General features: G+C 32.9%; 2 protein-coding genes and 1 non-coding gene across 3 annotated transcripts; 2 read left to right on the top strand and 1 right to left on the bottom strand.

The window, feature by feature from the left end:
* Positions 1 to 6,896: 6,896 nt before the first annotated feature.
* On the bottom strand, positions 6,897 to 8,322 carry LOC105774700 (probable xyloglucan endotransglucosylase/hydrolase protein 8). The gene is made up of 4 exons (XM_012597261.2): positions 8,003 to 8,322; positions 7,809 to 7,909; positions 7,524 to 7,726; positions 6,897 to 7,458 (listed from the first exon to the last, which is right to left on the bottom strand). Exons 1-4 carry the CDS (start codon positions 8,175 to 8,177, stop codon positions 7,053 to 7,055), a joined length of 885 nt encoding a protein of 294 aa, XP_012452715.1. The 5' UTR covers positions 8,178 to 8,322; the 3' UTR covers positions 6,897 to 7,052.
* Positions 8,323 to 9,270: 948 nt separating this feature from the next.
* TRNAL-UAG (transfer RNA leucine (anticodon UAG)) lies at positions 9,271 to 9,350 on the top strand. Its single transcript has one exon. It is a non-coding gene; the product is annotated as a tRNA-Leu (tRNA).
* A 44-nt stretch (positions 9,351 to 9,394) lies between these two features.
* LOC105773486 (probable dolichyl-diphosphooligosaccharide--protein glycosyltransferase subunit 3B) lies at positions 9,395 to 10,851 on the top strand. Its single transcript, XM_012595442.2, has one exon. It carries the CDS (start codon positions 9,433 to 9,435, stop codon positions 10,639 to 10,641), a length of 1,209 nt encoding a protein of 402 aa, XP_012450896.1. The 5' UTR covers positions 9,395 to 9,432; the 3' UTR covers positions 10,642 to 10,851.
* Positions 10,852 to 20,217: the final 9,366 nt, after the last annotated feature.

A 20,217-nucleotide genomic window follows, 5' to 3' on the forward strand; every position in this document is an offset into this window, starting at 1 on the left:
AGCCTCGAAAGCTCAGAAAACGGCGTCGTTGGGCTTACGTTTTTTGCGGCGCTTTATGGAAAACGCCGCTAATGCTTATTTTTAGCGGCGTTTTCCATAAAGCACCGCTAATGCTTGATCTTTAGCGGCGTTTTCCAAAAAGCGCCGCTAAAACGCCGCTAATGCTCGACCTTTAGTGGCGTTTTTTTATCCAAACGCCGCTAAAAGCCTATTTTGGTGTAGTGGTAGAAATAAATCTTCCCACCTATTTCAATCGCATAGAAGAAGGTAGATTTAAGAAAATGAGCATTTGCGTTGGATAGTCTGGAATCTTGCTTAACACAAGAAAGCACTCATGCTCATTTAATCCTTCTATTTCACATAAGGCCAAATATAATTTTTGGGCATTTTCTTAAATGAGCGGTAACTTCATCTACCTTGCCCTCTTTAACAGTAGGAGGGTCATTATTCAAAAATTTGGCCAAGTTTAACATGATCAAATAAAACAACATTTTCTATTGCCTAGCTTTGAAATTTTGTCCTAAGAATTTTGTAGGTTTCTCATTGTGGCTTATAACAGCTGCCATCGGCAACACTGAGTTTTGGATCGAAGATTGCATTTGAACCAAAGCTTCAGATTGCGAATTAATTGAATTGGTGGGAGTCTCCATTTTTCTGTTAAGAAACAAAACCAGAATTAGAAAACTTATCAACTTTTGTTAGACGGCAGGAATCTAATAAAATCCAAAACAAAAGTTTATACAGTCTAATAAAAAATACAATAAAATAATGTATCAGGTAGGTAACCCTAAAAGAGATGTGGTGCACTCAGCACACTTAAATACCAAGTCTTTTAAAGAACCAATCCTAGACATGCATTCTCATATTGTCTTTTTAATTCACCGTTGATAAATTTATTTTTAATTCACAATTTAAAACCACAATTAAGGTCACCATAAATAGAAAATTTTTCCTTTGATTTGTTAAATGGCAGAATTAAAATTCTGAAACAAAATCAAAAACAATTTTGTTAAACGACAGGATTAAATCCCAAAACAAAATAATATAATTAAATCAAAATAAAATTTGTTAAACGACATGAATAAATCTCAAAATAGAATTATTTGATTACGTCTTTATTTGGAAACAAAACAATATCGAATAAAATATTGTTAAACGGTGGAATAAATTCAAACAGATTTTATTTAATTTAATTCTAATTTAGAAACAAAATAAAATCAAATCAAATATTGTTAAACGAAGAGAATAAATCTTGAAATAGATTTTATTTAATTTAACTCAATTTGGAAATAAAATAAAATCTTGTTAAGCAGTTGGAATAAATCTTGAAACATATTTTATTTAATTTAATTTCTCGTTTTTGGCAACAAAATCAAAATGTAATAAATCCGTTGAACGGTGGAAATAAATCCCAAACAGATTTTATTTTAATTTTAATACTCGTTCTTTGGAAATAAAATCAAAATTAGAATAAAATTCATTGAAGCAGGAGTAAATCCCAAAATAGATTTTAGTTAAATTTAATTTCCGTTTGGAAATAAAATAAAAATGGAATAAAATCCATTAAACAATGAGAATAAATCTGAAATGGATTTTATTTACTTTAATTTGAAAACAAAATCGAATAAAATCTATTAAACGACGGAATAAATCCGAAACAAATTTTATTTAGTTTTAATATTCTTTTGGAAATAAAAACAAAATAGAGAAAAAAATATGTTGAGCAGCGGAAAAATCCGAAGCAGATTTATTTAATTTTAAAAAATTATTTTGAAAAATATTTTTTTCACCTTGGTGTCTTATATTTGTCTCGGATTAGAGAATTGCAAAAATAATCATTTCTGTCTTAAGATTGTTGGACAAAACACGTTAGTGAATAAAATAAAATCAAATATAAATAACAAATTTTTATATATAATGTAAAATATAAATAGAATAATTTATATTTAAGTTGTCAAATACGTAAATCAATAAAAACCATGACAAAAGTTGAAATAAAAAATAAGAATAGAGATTTACTAAACGTTGATGCCTGTTTAACACGGTCTCTTTAAGACAGATTCAGCCGCTCCTACCGTACTTGGAGAAACGTTGGTCAAATGTCTCCCATGATACAACAAAACAATGATCAAAGCAGCAATACCTCTACAACGATCAACAAACAAACGATGTCTTTTTTTTATCACCGGAACATTTGAAAAATAGAGAGAAGAAAAGAAGAGTTTTGAGAGCAACAGAAATTTGGTATGAGAGAATACCTACAAAATTCATAGCCTTAAGTAGCCATTGAGAATGTTGAAATTTTGGAAATTTCCACAAAAACTGTCATTAATGAGCCAATAAATCAATTTGATTAAAAATTAAATCAAAATATTAATCAAATAAATAAGATAAATGTCCATATATAAACAAATTCTGTCTGTTGAGGAAAAATAATTTAGTGTTGGGCTACAATATCAATAGATCTGTCCATGGGCCGGGCGGCCCGGCCCGGCCCGACGGCCCGCCCGAAATATGGGCTTGGGCAAAAAAACGAGGCCCGTTTAAAAAATGGGCCGGGCTCGGGCTCAACTTTTTTGGCCCGGGCCTGGCCCGGCCTGAATATAATAAATATATATTTTTTATTTTTATTTTTTAATTTTAAAATACTTTAAAAATATTTTTATTTTTTTATTTTTAAAATAATTTTTGTGTTTATTAAAAATCGGGCCGGGCCGGGCCGGGCTCAGGCTTACTCTTTTTTTCCCGGGCCGGGCTTGGGCAAAATTTCAGGCTCATATTTCGGGCCGGGCCCGGGCCTAAGAGTCGGGCCAAAATTTTTTTCCTGGCCCGGCCCGAACCCGGCCCGGCCCATGGACAGCTCTAAATATCAATAGGCCACTTTGGGCTCAACAAGTCCAAACATTTTGCGTTGCCCACATCGTGCAATGCACCCTAACCCCATCGAGTTTAGACTTGCACCCCTTGTACGTGAGGTAAAATTCCAAGCTTAATCATTCAATCATTTTTCAAGAAGATTCCAATACATAAACACATCTCACAGTTGGTATTTAACCAATGTGGGATCTAAGCCTTTACTTTTCCTCAACAAATATTTCCAAGTAGCTTACTTTGAGTATCAATTTCTCATTCATCACTCAACCATTTTGAGCATATGATATACCGTTGTAAAGGTCTCATGAAGTAAAATATGAAACCATAATTTTATGATTTAACTCTCCACCTTTACCTATAAAGAATATGCCTCAAAGTTCCCATAAAATTCAATTTTTTTCACAAAAACCACCCTTTAGATTGAATTTGTGTAAAATTTAGGCTTTGTCAAATAAGGATAGTGGCTTTTTTACATATCACACCAAATGTAAGCAGAATTTTCTATCTATATTTTGGGTCAAACAAATCCTGCATGAACATTGTCATTTGAAAAATTCAGCAAAAAGGGCACAAATTGCACAATTACTACTGGCTTGTCACACCCTTAGCATTCCAAAACATATATACATATGAGAGAGGAACGAGGGGCCCCATTTGAACAGCTTTCAACGACTTAAAAGGATTTAAAGCTTTAAGTTGTTCTTGATTCCGTTATATTGCTCATAGAAAGAAATGAGAGAAATGTTAACATACGTGACAATTTAACTTTTAACATTAAATAGGATGAGCCCATGATAACCATCAATCAAGAAATCAATTCCAACTTTTATTCTATTGAGAAATATTACACATAAAAAGAGGAGATTTGTGATCCAAAAAATTATCCCAAGCGATCTCTAAATGAAATCATGAAGTGACGACTGTACAAATCTATTGTCTAACACTTCAACAACTAATGGTACAATCTTATCAAAATTAAAGGACAAAAATAATATTTTAGCATATTCAGTGTATATTAGAAATAACAAGGACAGTTATACATCACAACTAGAATGACGTATTTGAGGGATATTTTCGGTTGTTAAGGCATACTTTAAAGCAAGTTAGATGCAGTAGATTGACATAAAACATTAGTCTAGGACAATTTATGGCTTATGAAAGCACATAAAGGTTTGATTCTATTGAGGTTTAGCCTCAAAAGAGAGCCACGTCAGAAAGGAAGTAGCAGAGATTGGTGAGTAGTAGAAAAACTAGGATAAAACTTGTGACACGATTCTTGTGTCTTGAACAATAACATGAGATTACAGTAGTAAATAAAGAGAAAATTGTGGAACAAAGAGGTGTAGAAGACAGGTTTCTAGGCATATGAAGACAACATAGATATTTATATTGGACTATCATCCGACTAGCTGGAACTAGGTTCCTATTTGAAAATTGAATAATAAACAAATAAAATACAATCAAGATACGAAGAAAGAAAATTTATGCTCCCTCAATCCAACGTAGTTAACTCTCTGGCCTAGGGGGTTATATTACAGTACTTTACATGCTACAAATCATAAAATGAAATTCTGCATAAAAATCTTTAAATGCATAACAAAACAAAAGAAGTGAAGAAGTAAGATCTTTCACTGCATGCACCAAACATAATAAGCATAGCAGAATATGCAATTCGAAGTCCTAATTTTTGGGTTTAGAAGAACATAGTAGTAAAAATCTTACCCTTTGTTTCAAATCTAGGAGGAACTGATGGTTTAAGGTAATATCGACTGAGAAAAGAAAAAGAAGTAGCAAGGGATGATGGCTTCAATCGATTGACGTAGGTTTCTTCTACAACCAAAAGAAAAAAAAAAAGGAAGCATTTAAAAAAAGAGTACCAGTATCCTTAGTAGAGATAGAAAGGAAATGAAGTTATCAATGAGACTAAGGGTGGGTTTGGATGGGCTATTGGGTGCGGTGCGGTGCGGTGCGTTTAGTTTACTTTTTGTCTCACGCTCTGATGTCGCTCTGATATCTAATCTCACGCCACCACTTGTTTTACACTAACATGAGTAAACTCATCGCCGTCCAAACCCACCCTAAGGGCTTGTTTGGATGGGCGGTGTGTTACCTCGATGAGGTTAAAAACAGTGTATGTGAGATTAGTTCTTATGTGATGAGATTGGATCTTGTAGTGGTGAGATTGGATACTGTAGTGGAGTGTGTGTTTGGATTCAAGCGCAGCTGTAGCTGTGAGGTGAGAATAAAAAATGACTATTAAGGACATCAGAATAGAATTGATATATAATAGAAGTTTTTAAAATTATTAAAATATGTGAATTTATAAATTCATTTAATAAAATATTAAAATGTATATGATAATTATTTTTATTTTTTATAGTTAAATATTTTTTTATAACAATGATAAATATTATTTTCACAAATAGTAACATTATACTTGGATCAAATTTGGGAAAGAAATTAGTTTAACTTTCAAAGATAAAATGGTAAAATAATAAATAAAAGTAATGGTATTTTGTCTCTTAAAAATACCAACAAAGACCTAAGGGTTCCAATTGTTCTTTGAAACCTCCAATGAGAAATTTAGTTTGTCCAGTCGGTGGAATTGAATTCTCACTGGACTAATATGCTTTTCCAAACACCATGGCAGTGAAGTTGGCACCCTCAAGTGCACCTCACTGATGTACTGAAGCAAACCAAAGGAAGCTAAGGAATAATGATATATCTCCTAGGTAAAGGTGAGGGCAAAAATTGAAAATGGGAAAAAAAAATTCCCTATCTTACCGGGTTAAATGCTTATTCAAAGGTGAGGGAAGAGAATGACTATGCAGCCTTTTCCCGAAATAGAGACCTATTCAACGTAGGCCGTAATAGGCCATTACAACCAACCAAATATTAGTTTGGTGGTGGACCCACCAAATTGGGTTGTAATCTATTCCTACTCCACCCAACCTGACATGATATAAGAGTCTTAAAATTTGACACATGACTTCTCATTCCTTTTAGGTTTATTAAGTGCTTAACCCCTTTTTTTAGTTTAAAAAATGGTTAAATTTCAATTTTAATCCCTCTATTATGTCTAAATTTGAGATTTCATTGCCACGCTTCAATTTCTAATGTAATTTGGTCCCTATAGTTTTATAATGTTACTAATTAGTCCAAATAGTTAATATCATTAATTTGTCGATTAAAATATTACGTAACTTTTATTTCTTTTAGGTTTGCCTTGTTTTTTTTTAAAAAAACATTATAAACTTCAATTTTAACCTTCATACTATGTTGAAACTTGGGATTTAATTTATATACATTATTTTGACATAATTTGATCTTCTACTTTTATAATGCCGTTAGTTAGTCTAAATATTTAATATTGTTAACTATTCTAATCAAAATATCTGCGTGAATTTTTCTTAGGAACACTGTTCAAATAAGAAAAATTATTTTATAATGATAATTTGAATGAATGTTTTTAAGGAAAAATCTATATATACTTTTCAATGTTATTTTCTTAGGAATACCAAGTTTTTTTAATTTCAAAATGTCACACAAGTGAATTTAATAGAAGAATTTTAATAGTAATAACAATTGAATTTAAATTTTAAATTCAAAAGGAAAGTGTCTAAATTTCTGAAAACAAAAATAAGTTTAGAGTATATTTTAGCCTTCAAATTTGTACTTCATAGTTTAACAGAAATAAATAGTCACCCTGATACTAGTGTATATATATTACAAACTTCAGGTGTGTGCAAAACAAGCTGGGATTGCAAAGAAGGAATACATATGGTAGCAGACTGATCTTCATATGGTAGCCATTTTAGCTAAAAACTAACTGCTACAATAACAACTGGTTGATACCAATGAGGGAAATTTGGTGGGCATATGTTTCTAAATCAAGTTCTTCTTGTTTTATATGTAATGCACACACACACGTAAGTTTGCAAGGGAAACTCTGGGAAAAAAGATCGAGCACCAACACACTTTGTTATTTAATGAACAAAAATCATCGAACTCTGCTCATGAAATTCTTCAAAATATATGAACTGTATTATTAAAAAATAGTGAACCAAAGATAGATCTGGTCAAATATGCAAACTCATATCATAAGGACAATTGAATAAATTATATAAACATCCCATAAAATCGAAACAAAAATTTATCTTAATTGATGATATAGGATCCTATTCCCAGGGACTCAATGAACACTCTCCAGGCAATTTAGGATACCGTTCATTATCCTTGCAATAATCATAAATGACAAGGTTCCTCTGCACCCAAGCATAATCCATTTTCTGGGAATCAGATAAATGCCAAGCCTTGTACTGATCCCACCAGTTCTTGGTGGTGGTGGAAACACAGGCAGGGTAAGGGTCTTCCCATTGGCAACCCTCGACGCTGAAATCCTTGTAAGACGACACAAATGGGGCTCTTTTCCAGTCTGTTTTCTCCAACCCACCTCTCGTCGCCCACTCATCTGCGTTCCATATGCTGGAGAACAAATACATTGGCTTCTCATTGGGAAAGAAGTCGTTTTTCTCATCACCATTGTTTTTGAATACTCTTATGGGAACTTCATCCACAAAAAACCTGTTTTGCAATAATTCAGTAGGCATATATTCGGATATGAGTATAAGATATAATACGAGACTTACACAATTTGGTGGTTGTTCCATAGAATGGAATATGAATGAAACTCTTCAGTGGGGTCGAACCAAAGCATGTGCCTCATTTCACGGCCTCCAACACCATTTTTATACACGTTTGTCTGCATTAAATACGGTTGCCCTGTTCGATTCCCCAAGAACTCAAAATCCAGTTCATCTCGTTCTGGCCCTGCCCCGTTCTCAGAACACATCTGCACCACTCTTTAAACTTCAGCTATGGAAAACACAACTCTTATGTTACAAAATATTTAAACAACTGTCAGGAAAACATACATAGTAAGCTGTTACAACGCCAGCAGAGTCACCTCCGACCAACTTCAGTTTCATGCTAAACCACCCAAATCTGTATCTTTGCTTGGTTTGAAACCCGCAACCTAGAAGCAGATAGAAACAGATTAAAATCCTGGATTTGAAGCAAGTTATTAGAACCAAACACTACTGTTTAACGCAATCAAATTGTATCAAACCTGTTTCTTTGTCCAAGGAGAGGTACCAGGTCTGACCATCTTCAGAGGTCTTGAAATGATCTTCAGACCACATTATACTGAAGTTATCTTCGAAAGAAGTTTGTGAATCAGCTGCTTCAGATGAAGAGTAAAACGCAGATATTAGAAGTGCAATGAAGAGTACCCCTTTCTCCATTTTGTTGACCCAAAGTGTTGTTTTTGGAAGAAGAGGATGAGATCTCACTTCTCTGCTGGATCTTGAGAGGTAAATATCGGAGTATTCGAATTTGGACACTTGATGTGATCATGTGTGAAGCGGCACACCAATAAACCAAGGTTTATTTTGGTCTATTAATTGGATGAATGTACCAATATACACATCCAAGAAATCATGCAAATTGCAAAGTGAAGAAGGGTATTTTAGGGAAATGAAGTAAGATAAATGATCCATGGAGAACATAAATGAAATGCCAGGCTGCCCTCCAATTAGGAATTGGCAGTATAAAGAAACGGAGAGTGGGTCCATTTCTTACATGTAAGAACTGTTGTGTTTGTCTTGAAAATAATCACAGAAAATCTTGGATTTCACCACTGGATTTGGCGGTCGGGACTCGGGACCAACAACCAGCTTAAACTTTGAATTAAAGCAAATTAATCTCACTTTAATCTTTAACTTTAGGTGAAAAAGGACTTAGATTACAAATTAAAAACAAAATTTTCCTTTTTTAATCGTAAGCAATGAAAAGAAAGCAGAAAAAGCAGAGCTTGCTTTCTTGGTAAACATGACCAGACATGCTAATCTAAACCTTGTTATATAGTTGATTGGGAGAGGTGCTCAAGCACATGGCATTAGGGACCAATTTTAGGGGTCATAAGGTCCCACAACAAGCTGCATTTTTGATGGACTGAAAGTGAATGCCAAAGTATGGATTTAATGAAGTAAGATCATATGCAACTGTCGATGCCAAATATGAAGACATTTCAACAAATTAATGCGATACTCCAAAAAAAAAATGAAATACCTGATATATAACATCATTATTAAGTAAAAATGAAATTTTTTAATCCATTAACAATAAAAATTTAACCAAATTCTTGACTTGGAATAAGAAAAACACTGACTTTGCAATTTGATTATGCACGTGAAAAACAGCTATCACTTCAACGCTCATCAGCTTATTGCTAGTTACTTGTAGGTCGTAGGCTTCTAGCTGTCAAACTGGTGCATCACCAGCTTTGACTTAACTATATAGTTAAATATGTTGTTGTTTTAACACGAAGCAACAAGGGACAGTTTGGCCGAGTGGTCTAAGGCGCCAGATTTAGGCTCTGGTCCGAAAGGGCGTGGGTTCAAATCCCACAGCTGTCAATATTTCTTTTTGAAAGCTTAGAGCTGGCTCATATGATATTCTTTCAAAGGTCCATTCAAACGAGCCCATTTTAAGCTGAACATGGACCTAAATGATCTTTCATCTGATACGACGTCGTTAAGCTGGAACTCAAGGTCAAGTCAGTCAACGCGTCAAAGTCATCTTGTCCAGACGAATGTTAAAACCGGAGAAAAGTTAAGACCGAAGCTGTTTGTCGCCAATCCCCAAATCCGAAAGCTAAGCAAGGAAATGGCGATCCCGTCCAGTTCTGCTTATCTCTTCTTACACTCCTTTTTCACCCTTTCTCTATTCCTTGCTATTTCCACTGCTGAATCTGAATCTGAATTAGAACTGGTAGCCGATCTCCGCGCCCTTCAGTCCGAATCCAAATCAGGAGTCATCCACTTAGATGACCGAACCATTGCCAAATTCCTAACCTCCCCCAAAACCCCTCGCCCTTACTCTATCCTCATCTTCTTCGACGCCACCCAACTCCACGACAAAACCGAACTCCACCTCCGCGAGCTCCGCCAAGAATTCGCCCTCGTCGCCTCTTCCTTCATCACCAACCACAACAACTCCAACACCAAGCTCTTCTTCGCCGACATCGAGTTCCGCGAATCTCAATCTTCTTTCCACCTCTTCGGCGTCAACTCCCTTCCCCACATCCGCCTCGTCGGCCCCACCGCAAAATCGTTGAAAGATGAGTCGGAACAGATGGACCAGGGCGATTTTTCTCGATTGGCTGAGTCAATGGCCGAATTCGTTGAGTCCAGAACTAAACTCACCGTGGGTCCCATCCATCGTCCTCCCATTCTCTCGAAAACTCAAATGGGTCTGATCGTTGCCCTTTTGTTGATCTCTTCTCCGTTCATCGCTAAAAAGATCTTCGCCGGGGAAACCCTCTTGCACGATCCCAAGATTTGGCTTTCCGGCGCCGTTTTTATTTATTTTTTCAGCGTTTCAGGTGCAATGCATAATATAATAAGGAAAATGCCGATGTTTTTGGTGGATAGGAACGATCCCAACAAATTGATTTTCTTTTACCAAGGATCGGGGATGCAGCTTGGAGCGGAAGGATTCGCGGTGGGTTTTCTTTATACAATAGTGGGATTATTGCTAGCTTTCGTTACCCATTTGCTTGTTTATGTTAAGAACGCGAAAGCCAAGCGTGTGGCCATGGTTTTTGCGATTTGCGTTTCTTTTTGGGCGGTGCAGAAAGTGATTTTCTTGGACAATTGGAAGACTGGATATGGGATTCATGGATTCTGGCCTTCCAGTTGGAACTGAAGGCATCATCTTTTTTTATTTTTAGGCTGCTATAATTCGAACTATGGTTTCGATTCAGTTGAGAATTTGATATCAATTTTAGATGTTTTAATGTACTTTGGGCAAAATACTGAGCTTATAGAACGTTAATCTGTTATAAGTTGACATCCATAAAAAATCCATTTGCTAAAAGAATTTCTAATCTTAATTATAGTATTCCACATTTATGCATCCAGTTAGCCCTGTTTTTTGTGCTGCGTATGGTTCTAAATTTCTCAGAGATTCTTTGTTTTACATGTTTAGCTTTGATAATTTCTTTAGTTTATGAATGAAAGCATATGCGCATAGGGTGAAATCTTGTGGAGGATTAAACTGGCTTCCCTTACTTAGTTCTCTATTTATATTTGTTCTACTTTTGTGCACCAATAATCTTGTAGGATTTCACATTGTAAGCTGCAAAGTGGTCGTGTGGAATATGAGAGTTATAGTTTAGGTTTGAAAAGGTTAATCATATAGGTATCTTCTTCATTTACTTTAGAACTATATTTAAGCCCTTTTGGCGGTGATGCTGAATCTGGCTTAAATCTTGGAGGCTTTTTGGATTGATAGCAGTTTGTTAGTATTAATGGCTCAGTTTAGTTTAAGCTTTCCACACATTTTTACCTTTCCTAACTCTTGTTAGAGTTGTTTAGGTCTAAGTTCCCCAAGTTTGGCATCACATACCAAAATTTATGGTCTTGTCACGTCGGTAGCATGTTAAAACTTAAGGTGTTTGATGATCAATAGTTTCATCTAGTTCTAGAGTGGTAAATATCCTTTCTGAGTGACTGCAGACTAACTCTGAAGGCCTTATTTTTTATGGCTTATGCTCCATGTAGCGTATGATAATCCAAGAAACCGGTTTATGTTCCAGCAAACTGTTTAAGAGGAGCAGTAGGGAATTTTATGTAAAACTTGCTGACTATATTTCTTTTCCCATAGTTATTTGTTTTGGGTTCATCTTGTTGTATCTAAGTTTTGGAAATCTTGATATTTCTATAGCTTGATAAACAAAACATGAAGTTGTTTATATATAGTAATGCTAAAAGGAATAAATTGTGTTAATTGTTGGTGTTTAGTACTTCTTGTATGCCTGAAGTTCCCTGGGTTATTCAAATTGGCTGGGCATTGGAAAATTTCTTGTTATTTCTTTGTCGATGCAACTGTTGATTTGTTTTCTTGCATAAAATGCGGTGGATTTTATATTTGAAGTTTTGCCTGTTGATCATCTCGGTCAACAGCATTTCATGTAGTGTTAAGGCTATGAAAGGTGATAACTTGGTCAATAATCTTTTGAGTTGTTCTGGAGAACACTCAATGTTGCCCTCTGTTAAAGAGGGTGATCGTCTTTTGGTTCATATGTTAAAGAGGGTGATTATGAAGAAAGATTTTGTTAAGCATATACTTACCATATCTCCTTAGAATCTTGGTTTTCGGAGCTTGTTCCTGCAAATTTTGTGATAATGATGGATGTTGTTGGTGTAACTGGTTGAAGGTAGCTACGGTGAAGGCTCTGAAATGTAACCTAAATGGCTAAATCTAAGTCCCTTCCAGGTTGATAAGGGTAAGCTTTTCAGGGAACATAAACCCTTTATGCTATTACAGTTCCCATGCAACTTTGCTTGTAAATGCAGTGGTGTCAATTCTCTTTATTGCATATTCATTTAACATGGCATGGTGTGACAGTAACCTTTTTGAGTAGAGAGATGGATAGGCAGTGGAAGAACAAACTGATTTTGTCGGGAAAGCGTTTGTGGATCATCACCATGTTTTGGATAATGATCGGCCAACGGTTTCTCCTTTCTACTAGCATCCTCCATTTTGAAGTTTGAACGGCGAGACATTTGAGTAAAGAAACAAGCGGTTGAGTACGGGAAACAAGTCGGTTGATTTCAACTGTTGTAAATTTTAATGATAAAAAGATTATTTATACTAGAAGATATATCAGTGTGTGAAGATTGCGTATTTAGAACACACGTGATAATAAATAATGCATTGTAAGAATTAAAATTAATAATAATAACAACACATATGCATTATATATAAATTTAAAATAAAAATTTGTTAAATTGAGTAAAATAAATGTAAATATGTAAACACATCGATTAATAATATTAAATGTACTTAATCGTTTATCATAATAATGTCATTTTTTAGTTGGTCTTGAGTTAATTTGTAACATTAACTCAATAAATAAAATTATCAGCATATACAATCGACTATAATAACATTAAAATATATAAAAAATTAAAATAAAGTTTTGGTTAAGGTTGTAAAGAAAAGATTTTATAGTTGTTGATGTCATATATTTAAATAAATATATGCAAATATACGTTGGTTTTCATTAAAAATGTAAAATAAAAAATAATAATATAAATATTTAAATAATAGTATAGATGCTCTATTTAAGTTTAATATTAGCTATAGAAAGAGAAGAATTTTTTATTAAGATAACTAATATTATGCACTAATAAAATGGTACGTCGTGGAGTGATAATGAAGAGGAATGTTCATAATGAAACATTTCAACCTCTAGTTATAGTCCTCTTTCTCCAACCAGAGTTAAAAAGAAAAGGGATAATTACAAAATAATTGAAATATTCAACATTTATAAATAGTGAAATAAAGGGAAATCACATTCACATGAATGCTTTTCAAGTAATATATATTGAGAGTGAGAAAAGTTATTGAATGTATTGCAAGTGTAAATGTAACACCTTTGTCCAACTCAATCGTCGGGTCCCAATAATAAAATGCCATATTCATTGTCAGAGCAATTACATTTAAACAAACAATAAAATGATCATTCAAACAAACATTTACATGTTAAACACATTTACGATATGTCATACTGTTAGCTCGATAACTCAACCGAATTAATCAAGAGGGGGTGAATTGACCTTTTAAAAATTTGTGGAAACAAAGAGAAAATTATGAGACAAAGAACACGAGGATTTATAGTGCATATACAAAAGATATGAAAATTTGAGCTCTTAGATTAATAGAATGACACTTTAAGCTTTTTGATCTCTCTTATTATTGTAGAACCTTTTGAAGCTGGTATTTATACTCCCAAATTGATTTCCAATGTTGTGGTTGTTGGGATATTGAATAGAGTTGTTGGGGATGAAAATATCCCGCGCATTTATGTCACCTACAACAACCGATATTGATACTTTTTGATAGATATCGATACTATTAGCATTTAATGCATTAATTTAGTAACCATTAACCCTATTTACATCAATACCCAATGAAGTTTTTCGATACCTGATTGAAGGTATCAATAATATTTGACAGGTATCGGTACTAGGGTAAATTTTTGAACAATTTTCAAAACATCGAACTTTAAAACCATATCGATACCAGGGGAGGGTATCGATAAATTTTTAATAAGTATCAATACATAATTACAAGTATCGATACTTAATACTACTGCTCAAAATTTACCCCAAAGTCAGAATGTCAATTTCGTATCGACACTGAAAAATGTATCGATAAAAATATCACGGTATTGATACATAATGATAAGTATAAATATTTTTACTTTGATAAAAAAATTTCAGAATGACATTTTCGTATCGATACGAAAAGGTTTTGATAAAAATTTCTAAGTATCGATACTTAATGAAAAATATTGATACTCTTTGTTTTGAGTAGTTTTTCACTTGTTCAAAACAATTTCAAAGGTTTTAAATTTCTCCAATATTTTCTAAGTATTCAAAGTATTTATCAAAGTATTTGGAGTTTATAAGGATTTTGAAAATGGATTTTTACTTTGAAATTTATCAATTCTTTGTTTAAAAATAATTTTATTCAAAAACATTTTATTTGTTGTATTAAAATAATTTTATCAAAGGTTATCTTAATCTTGATGGACATCCGCTAAATAATAAAATATTTAGAACAATTATGTTATTTTTTGGAATTTTAATGATTTTTATTTTTAAAATATTAAAAACATTTTTTATAATTTTCAAAAATATATTATGATTTTTAGTTTTTATAATTTTCTAAGTTTTCTTGTTTTTGGGAATTTTTTTATGATTTTTTAATATTTAAGTAGATTTTATAAATTTTTTTGCATGTGGCAACGTGTCATTGGATGTTTAATTTTTTTATCGGAAATAGTTGGAGGGGCTAACTTGAGTAAGGAAATGAAAGTAGAAGGGGCAAAGTAATTGAAAAATAGTAAAAAGACCAAAGTGAGAATTTCACTAGAATACAAGGGCCAAAAATTGTATTAAGCCATGTTCTTTTCTGTCTTGACTTTGTGCTTCTAAGAGTCCTCAAGATTCATCTTGAACATTTACAAGGACCCTATCAGTTCATAAATCCTCATTGCATGATGTTTTTAGCCTCCTTTATAGTAGTCACCTTGATGTAGAATTATTCAAGGAGAAATCTAGGTGCCTTCCTCACCAACTATGCACTAGAATACTCTCCGCCTTGGGTAAAATCTTGATTAGAGATGTCACATAATTTTGCATACAATTTAAAAATGTTTCTAAGTCTAGCAGTGGTGCACTTGAACTTTGGATTGCTTGACAATAAAAGTTCCTTTATGTATTGTTTTAAGTATGATCTAAGTCGAGCAGTGGTGCACTTGAAGATTCACTTGAATTCCTAGGGGTCTGTTTCATTGCAAATGGCGTTTAAGGAATTAGAGTTGTAGTTAACAACCTTATCCTCATTTATGGTTCATGTAACACCCCTAACTCGTCTCCGTCACTAGACTAGGGTTACGGAGTATTACAGCATATAACAAATCTAATGACAGCATAAAACCTTTCAAATATTAATTTAAATACCAAACATTTAAAATGCATATCATTCATAGCATATTTATATTTACAGGCCTTAAACCGAGTTTATGGGACCTAAAAATCAACTTAGAAACAATCAGGGATTAATTTGGAACAAAATAGAAAAATATGAAAAAAATGAAAATTTTAGAAACAGAGGTCACACGACCGTGTGGCTCAGGGACATGTCTGTGTGGCCAAACCGTGTAACAAACTGTGCCCGTGTAACTCAGGGTCATACGGTTATGTCGCCATGCCGTGTAACATCTTGCTTTTGTGTGGAAAAACCTGCAACAAAAATAAAAATAACACATGATCGTGTGGTGTGTCTATGTATGGCACACGGCCATGTGACAACCCGTGTGCACCTAAAATCCTTCCAAAACAAGCAAAACAAATGTCACACCCCAAAATTGGGCCTAGGAGTTTTAGGAGTATCTTAAGAATTTTAGCTCTAGCGAACTTGGGAATTTCGTTAGCATGATATTCGGAAATGTTTTTGTTTATGGCATTTTGAAAATTAAAACAATTTTTGACATAATGTTCAAAAGACTTTCAATTTTGAAATAAATACTGGTTTGTAAAAGGGTTCGGTTTGTGAGTTTTTAAAAGGCAATTAAACCAAATTTTGATTTTCACCCTATTTTCTTCCCCTCACCTACAGTTTTCACGATAGTTTTCACTCTTTTCTTTTGTTTGTCGTCCCTTGCTCTCCCAAGCTCTTCCTATTCAAATTCTGGTTCCCAAACTCTATTCCCTTGATTTCTTTCATTCTCCCAACATTAAACCTCCATAGTATTTCAAGAAAAACACTCAAAACACCATAGATTTTTCCATGGTTGAGTTTTTTAGTTTTTCAGATTTTCGATCAAACGCTTGGTTTTTCATCAACTAAGGTAACGATTCGATTCCTAATTAGTTTTAAATGTTATCTGATCTTTTAAACTGAATTTTTAGCTGTTAAATCGCATGTTTTGAATAAAAGTAAAAAATTGGGTCATTAATGGTGGATTTTGGGATTTTGGGTAAAAACGTGGTTTCAAAGTGTTTTTCAATTAGTTTGATGTAATTAGAAGTTTTCTAAACTGAGTTTAAAGTTTCATTAAAGATTTCCAACGTTTTAATGAATTTTAGTAAAAATGGCCATAACTTGTTGAAAATTTTTGTTTAAAGGTTGAGAATCTACCGTAGGTGAATAATTAGATGAGTGGAATTCGTTTTAGGCAAAAAAAAATTAAGTGTAGACCGAGATAATTGGAATTCAAGTTTGTTATGTTGAAGTTTCAGTTACATGAGAACTTAGCTTAGGCTTATGACTTTGATTGCTTGAAGTGAGTTTTTAGCTGATTGTTGATTATAATATTATGTGATTTATTGTGTTGAAGCTTCAGACTCGTTAGGACCTTCTACAAATTAAGGAAAGGCTAGTTTGGGTTTTCGGCATTTCGGTGAAAACGTAATTTGTGAGTGTTGGAATCACTACTTGTAGACATGATTTATTGCGTTAAATGGGAAATTAGAAGTAGCCTAAATCCCTACTCTAAATTTCGAGTATAAGTTTTCTCATACTCATGATTTTATATGTGAAAATGTGTTGTGAATTTGTGGATTAAAATGTGATATTGTGATATGTGTAATAAGCTTATGATGGCTATTGTGAAAGAATTGATTGTGGGCATGTTATATGTGTCATATGAAAGTGATTATGTTGTATTTATAATGTAATTATGCAGGGATAAAGTGCAAAAAACTGTAAGTAATTATGTGTGCCAATTACAAACATTTTGGCCTTATGATGTTTGAGACCATTGGATTGATTGATTTAAACTGCGGTATTTTTGTGGTTTGGAGTAGATGTATCAGTATTCGGGTTTCAAAATGCTACCTCTATGGTTTTTCAATGCGCAGAAAGTCAGTATTGTAATTTAGTATCGATATCTTATCATGAGTATCGATACTTGGGGTAATAAAACTGATACGTTCTTAAATGTACCGATATTTTCTTGTGTTTTGATTTTATGTGAGAAAAAAATACTGATTTGGTACCGATTTTTCAAGCAGTATCAATACCATGTAAGAAAAATATCGATACCTCAGTTTCAGTATCAATACCTACATGATTATTTTGGAAATTTTGCTAAGTGGTTCTAATGCATGTTTAATTCTTGTTTTAAGCATGTTTGGTGAATGTTCAGCATGTTTTACTGATAACTGGAATATGTATGTCTTGTAATTATTGTGAAGCTAAAATGAAAGATATTTTCTTAATAATGAGACCATATGAATTGCATGTGATGTGTAACGGTGGTGTGACATCCTGATATTCGGGCTCAATGTCTGAGCCAAGAATAGGGTGTTACAACAAAGCCCTTTTCTTAAGTGCCAAGCCAAACCAAATTCATCCATTTATATGCCTTCAAAACACATTCAAACAAGCTTAAAACATAGTAATACATTCATCCTAAATGCTTAACCAATATGCCATCATTTGACACCACAATTCATACACCAAACTATTTCAAATTCAATGTTACAAGTTCATATCTTAAACATATAACAAACATACTAGATTAACCAATATACCATTCACATTACATTCCACCACAACCTATTCACTTTCAAGAAGCCTAAACAAATTGACCAAAAACACATATGCATAGACATTTACAAGCCAAAAAAAAGTCATATATACAAGTAAGCTCAAACCACATCATATTGGCAAAATAACATAAAAACTCCTGTTACATGTCATTTATAACGATCAACAAAATAACCAAAACGTCTACCAAAATGACGAACGGATAATGTGTATGTGCTCTGACTAGGTTCCAACTGATCGAGATTTCCGATGATCTATAAGAAAAGAAAAACAACTAACGTAAGAACTAGTGCTTAGTAAGCTCGTATAAATCTTAAACGTAAACTTACCAAATAAGCTCAATTTATATAATTCATACAATATTCCATTGGCATGCTCATAAGATTATTCATTACCTATTTACAACACCAACCTCACAAGTTAGTGAGTTCAATAATGAACATAAAATCTATCCATATCAAGAAACATATTTTTGGAGCATATCCATATACATCACATTCATTACATCTTTAATATGTAACATACATATATTTCAAAGCATTCATACAACCCTTTTCCATTTCATCCATCAATGTTATATAACACATCTTGTAATTACGATTATTCCATTAAGCCTTTATTACCCGTTGAACCAAATGAAACAACATTGGATACACGGGAACAATGCTCACACAAAGTGTGCCTGTATCTATAACTATGACTATATCTGTAATGCTAACATGAGCTGTAAAATGGGTCTGCTCACATGAGTTGTGGAGAATTCGCAACAAATGTAGGACCTCAACCATCGCTAGGACAAATAAAACCAACACCCGAAACTGTATAACCTCTAATGACATGTCATTTGTATCCTAAGTATTCACAAGATTCGAACGAGACAAATCATATATCCAAATCCTTTATCTTCACTCCATTATAACTTGTCAAACATACATCCTTGAAATCCACATTTTCAAACATAATCATCAATTTAATTAACATTATAATTCAATCCAAATCACTAGTTAACATTACACAATCAACTAAATCTATATAAAGCACAACCTTAATCAATAATTAAATCAAAATAAAATTAACAAAATTAATCAATATATGAACTTACCTATACAAAAATGATTACGAACATGAAACTAATGACTATATTGCTACTTTGGCTTTTCTACGATTTGAGTCTAATTTATTTGTTACTTGATCTAGATAATAATTTTCATTCAATTGAACAATTCAAATAGCCTAAATAAACAAACTTATACTCATAGGCCCTTTTATTATAAATTTACAAAATTATCCCAATATTTTACCTTTTATGCAATTTAGTCTATAAACCCAAACTTGCAAATTAACAATTTTAACCTCTATTCATGCTAGTAAAATCTCTTAAGGACCCTTTACAACCCATATTTATCATGTTATTTACAAAATTTCATGAAGTTTTACGATTTAAACAATTTAATCCTTAAACATTAAAATTAACAAAACTACTTTACAAACTAGTCATATTTAGCTATCAAACTCATGAATCAATCAACTAAGTTCACAAACACATATAAATCATTCATGGTAAATCCCTAAAATTTTAAAAATTTCACAAATTAGCCTCTAGGCTAGCTAGATTAAGCTAAAACAACTTCAAAAACATAAAAATAATGAAAAATGGGTTACAAAATACTTGCATGCACAAAAATAAAACTTGTCTGAGTTCTTCCTAGGTTTGGCTGAATTTTTCTGTTTCAAAACAAAATGAAAGGAAGAAGATGATAACTTCTACTATTTGCTTATGTTAGTAATTTACTTAAATACTATTTTGCCCTTAAAACAACATATAATATAACTAAAATGTGTGTATAAAATTGTCTACTAAACAACCAAAGGTAAAATTACCTAATAAATCCATCCAACCTTATTTCCTTATTAAATTAACACCTTTAATTTTATGGAAACTCACTTTTGCAACTTTTACAATTTAGTCCATTTTACCTAATTAGCTATTTAAATGTTAAAATTTCTTAACCATATTTTTATATGACTCAAATAAATACTCGTAAATATTAAATAAATAATATTTATTGTCTCACTTGTCAGAATTATGGTCCTAAAACCACTATTTCTGACACTATTGAAAATGGGTTGTTATAGTCCAAGTGGTCTCTGGCT

Source organism: Gossypium raimondii, chromosome 6 (genome assembly GCF_025698545.1).
Source record: "Gossypium raimondii isolate GPD5lz chromosome 6, ASM2569854v1, whole genome shotgun sequence".
In the NCBI taxonomy this organism is placed as follows: domain Eukaryota; kingdom Viridiplantae; phylum Streptophyta; class Magnoliopsida; order Malvales; family Malvaceae; genus Gossypium; species Gossypium raimondii.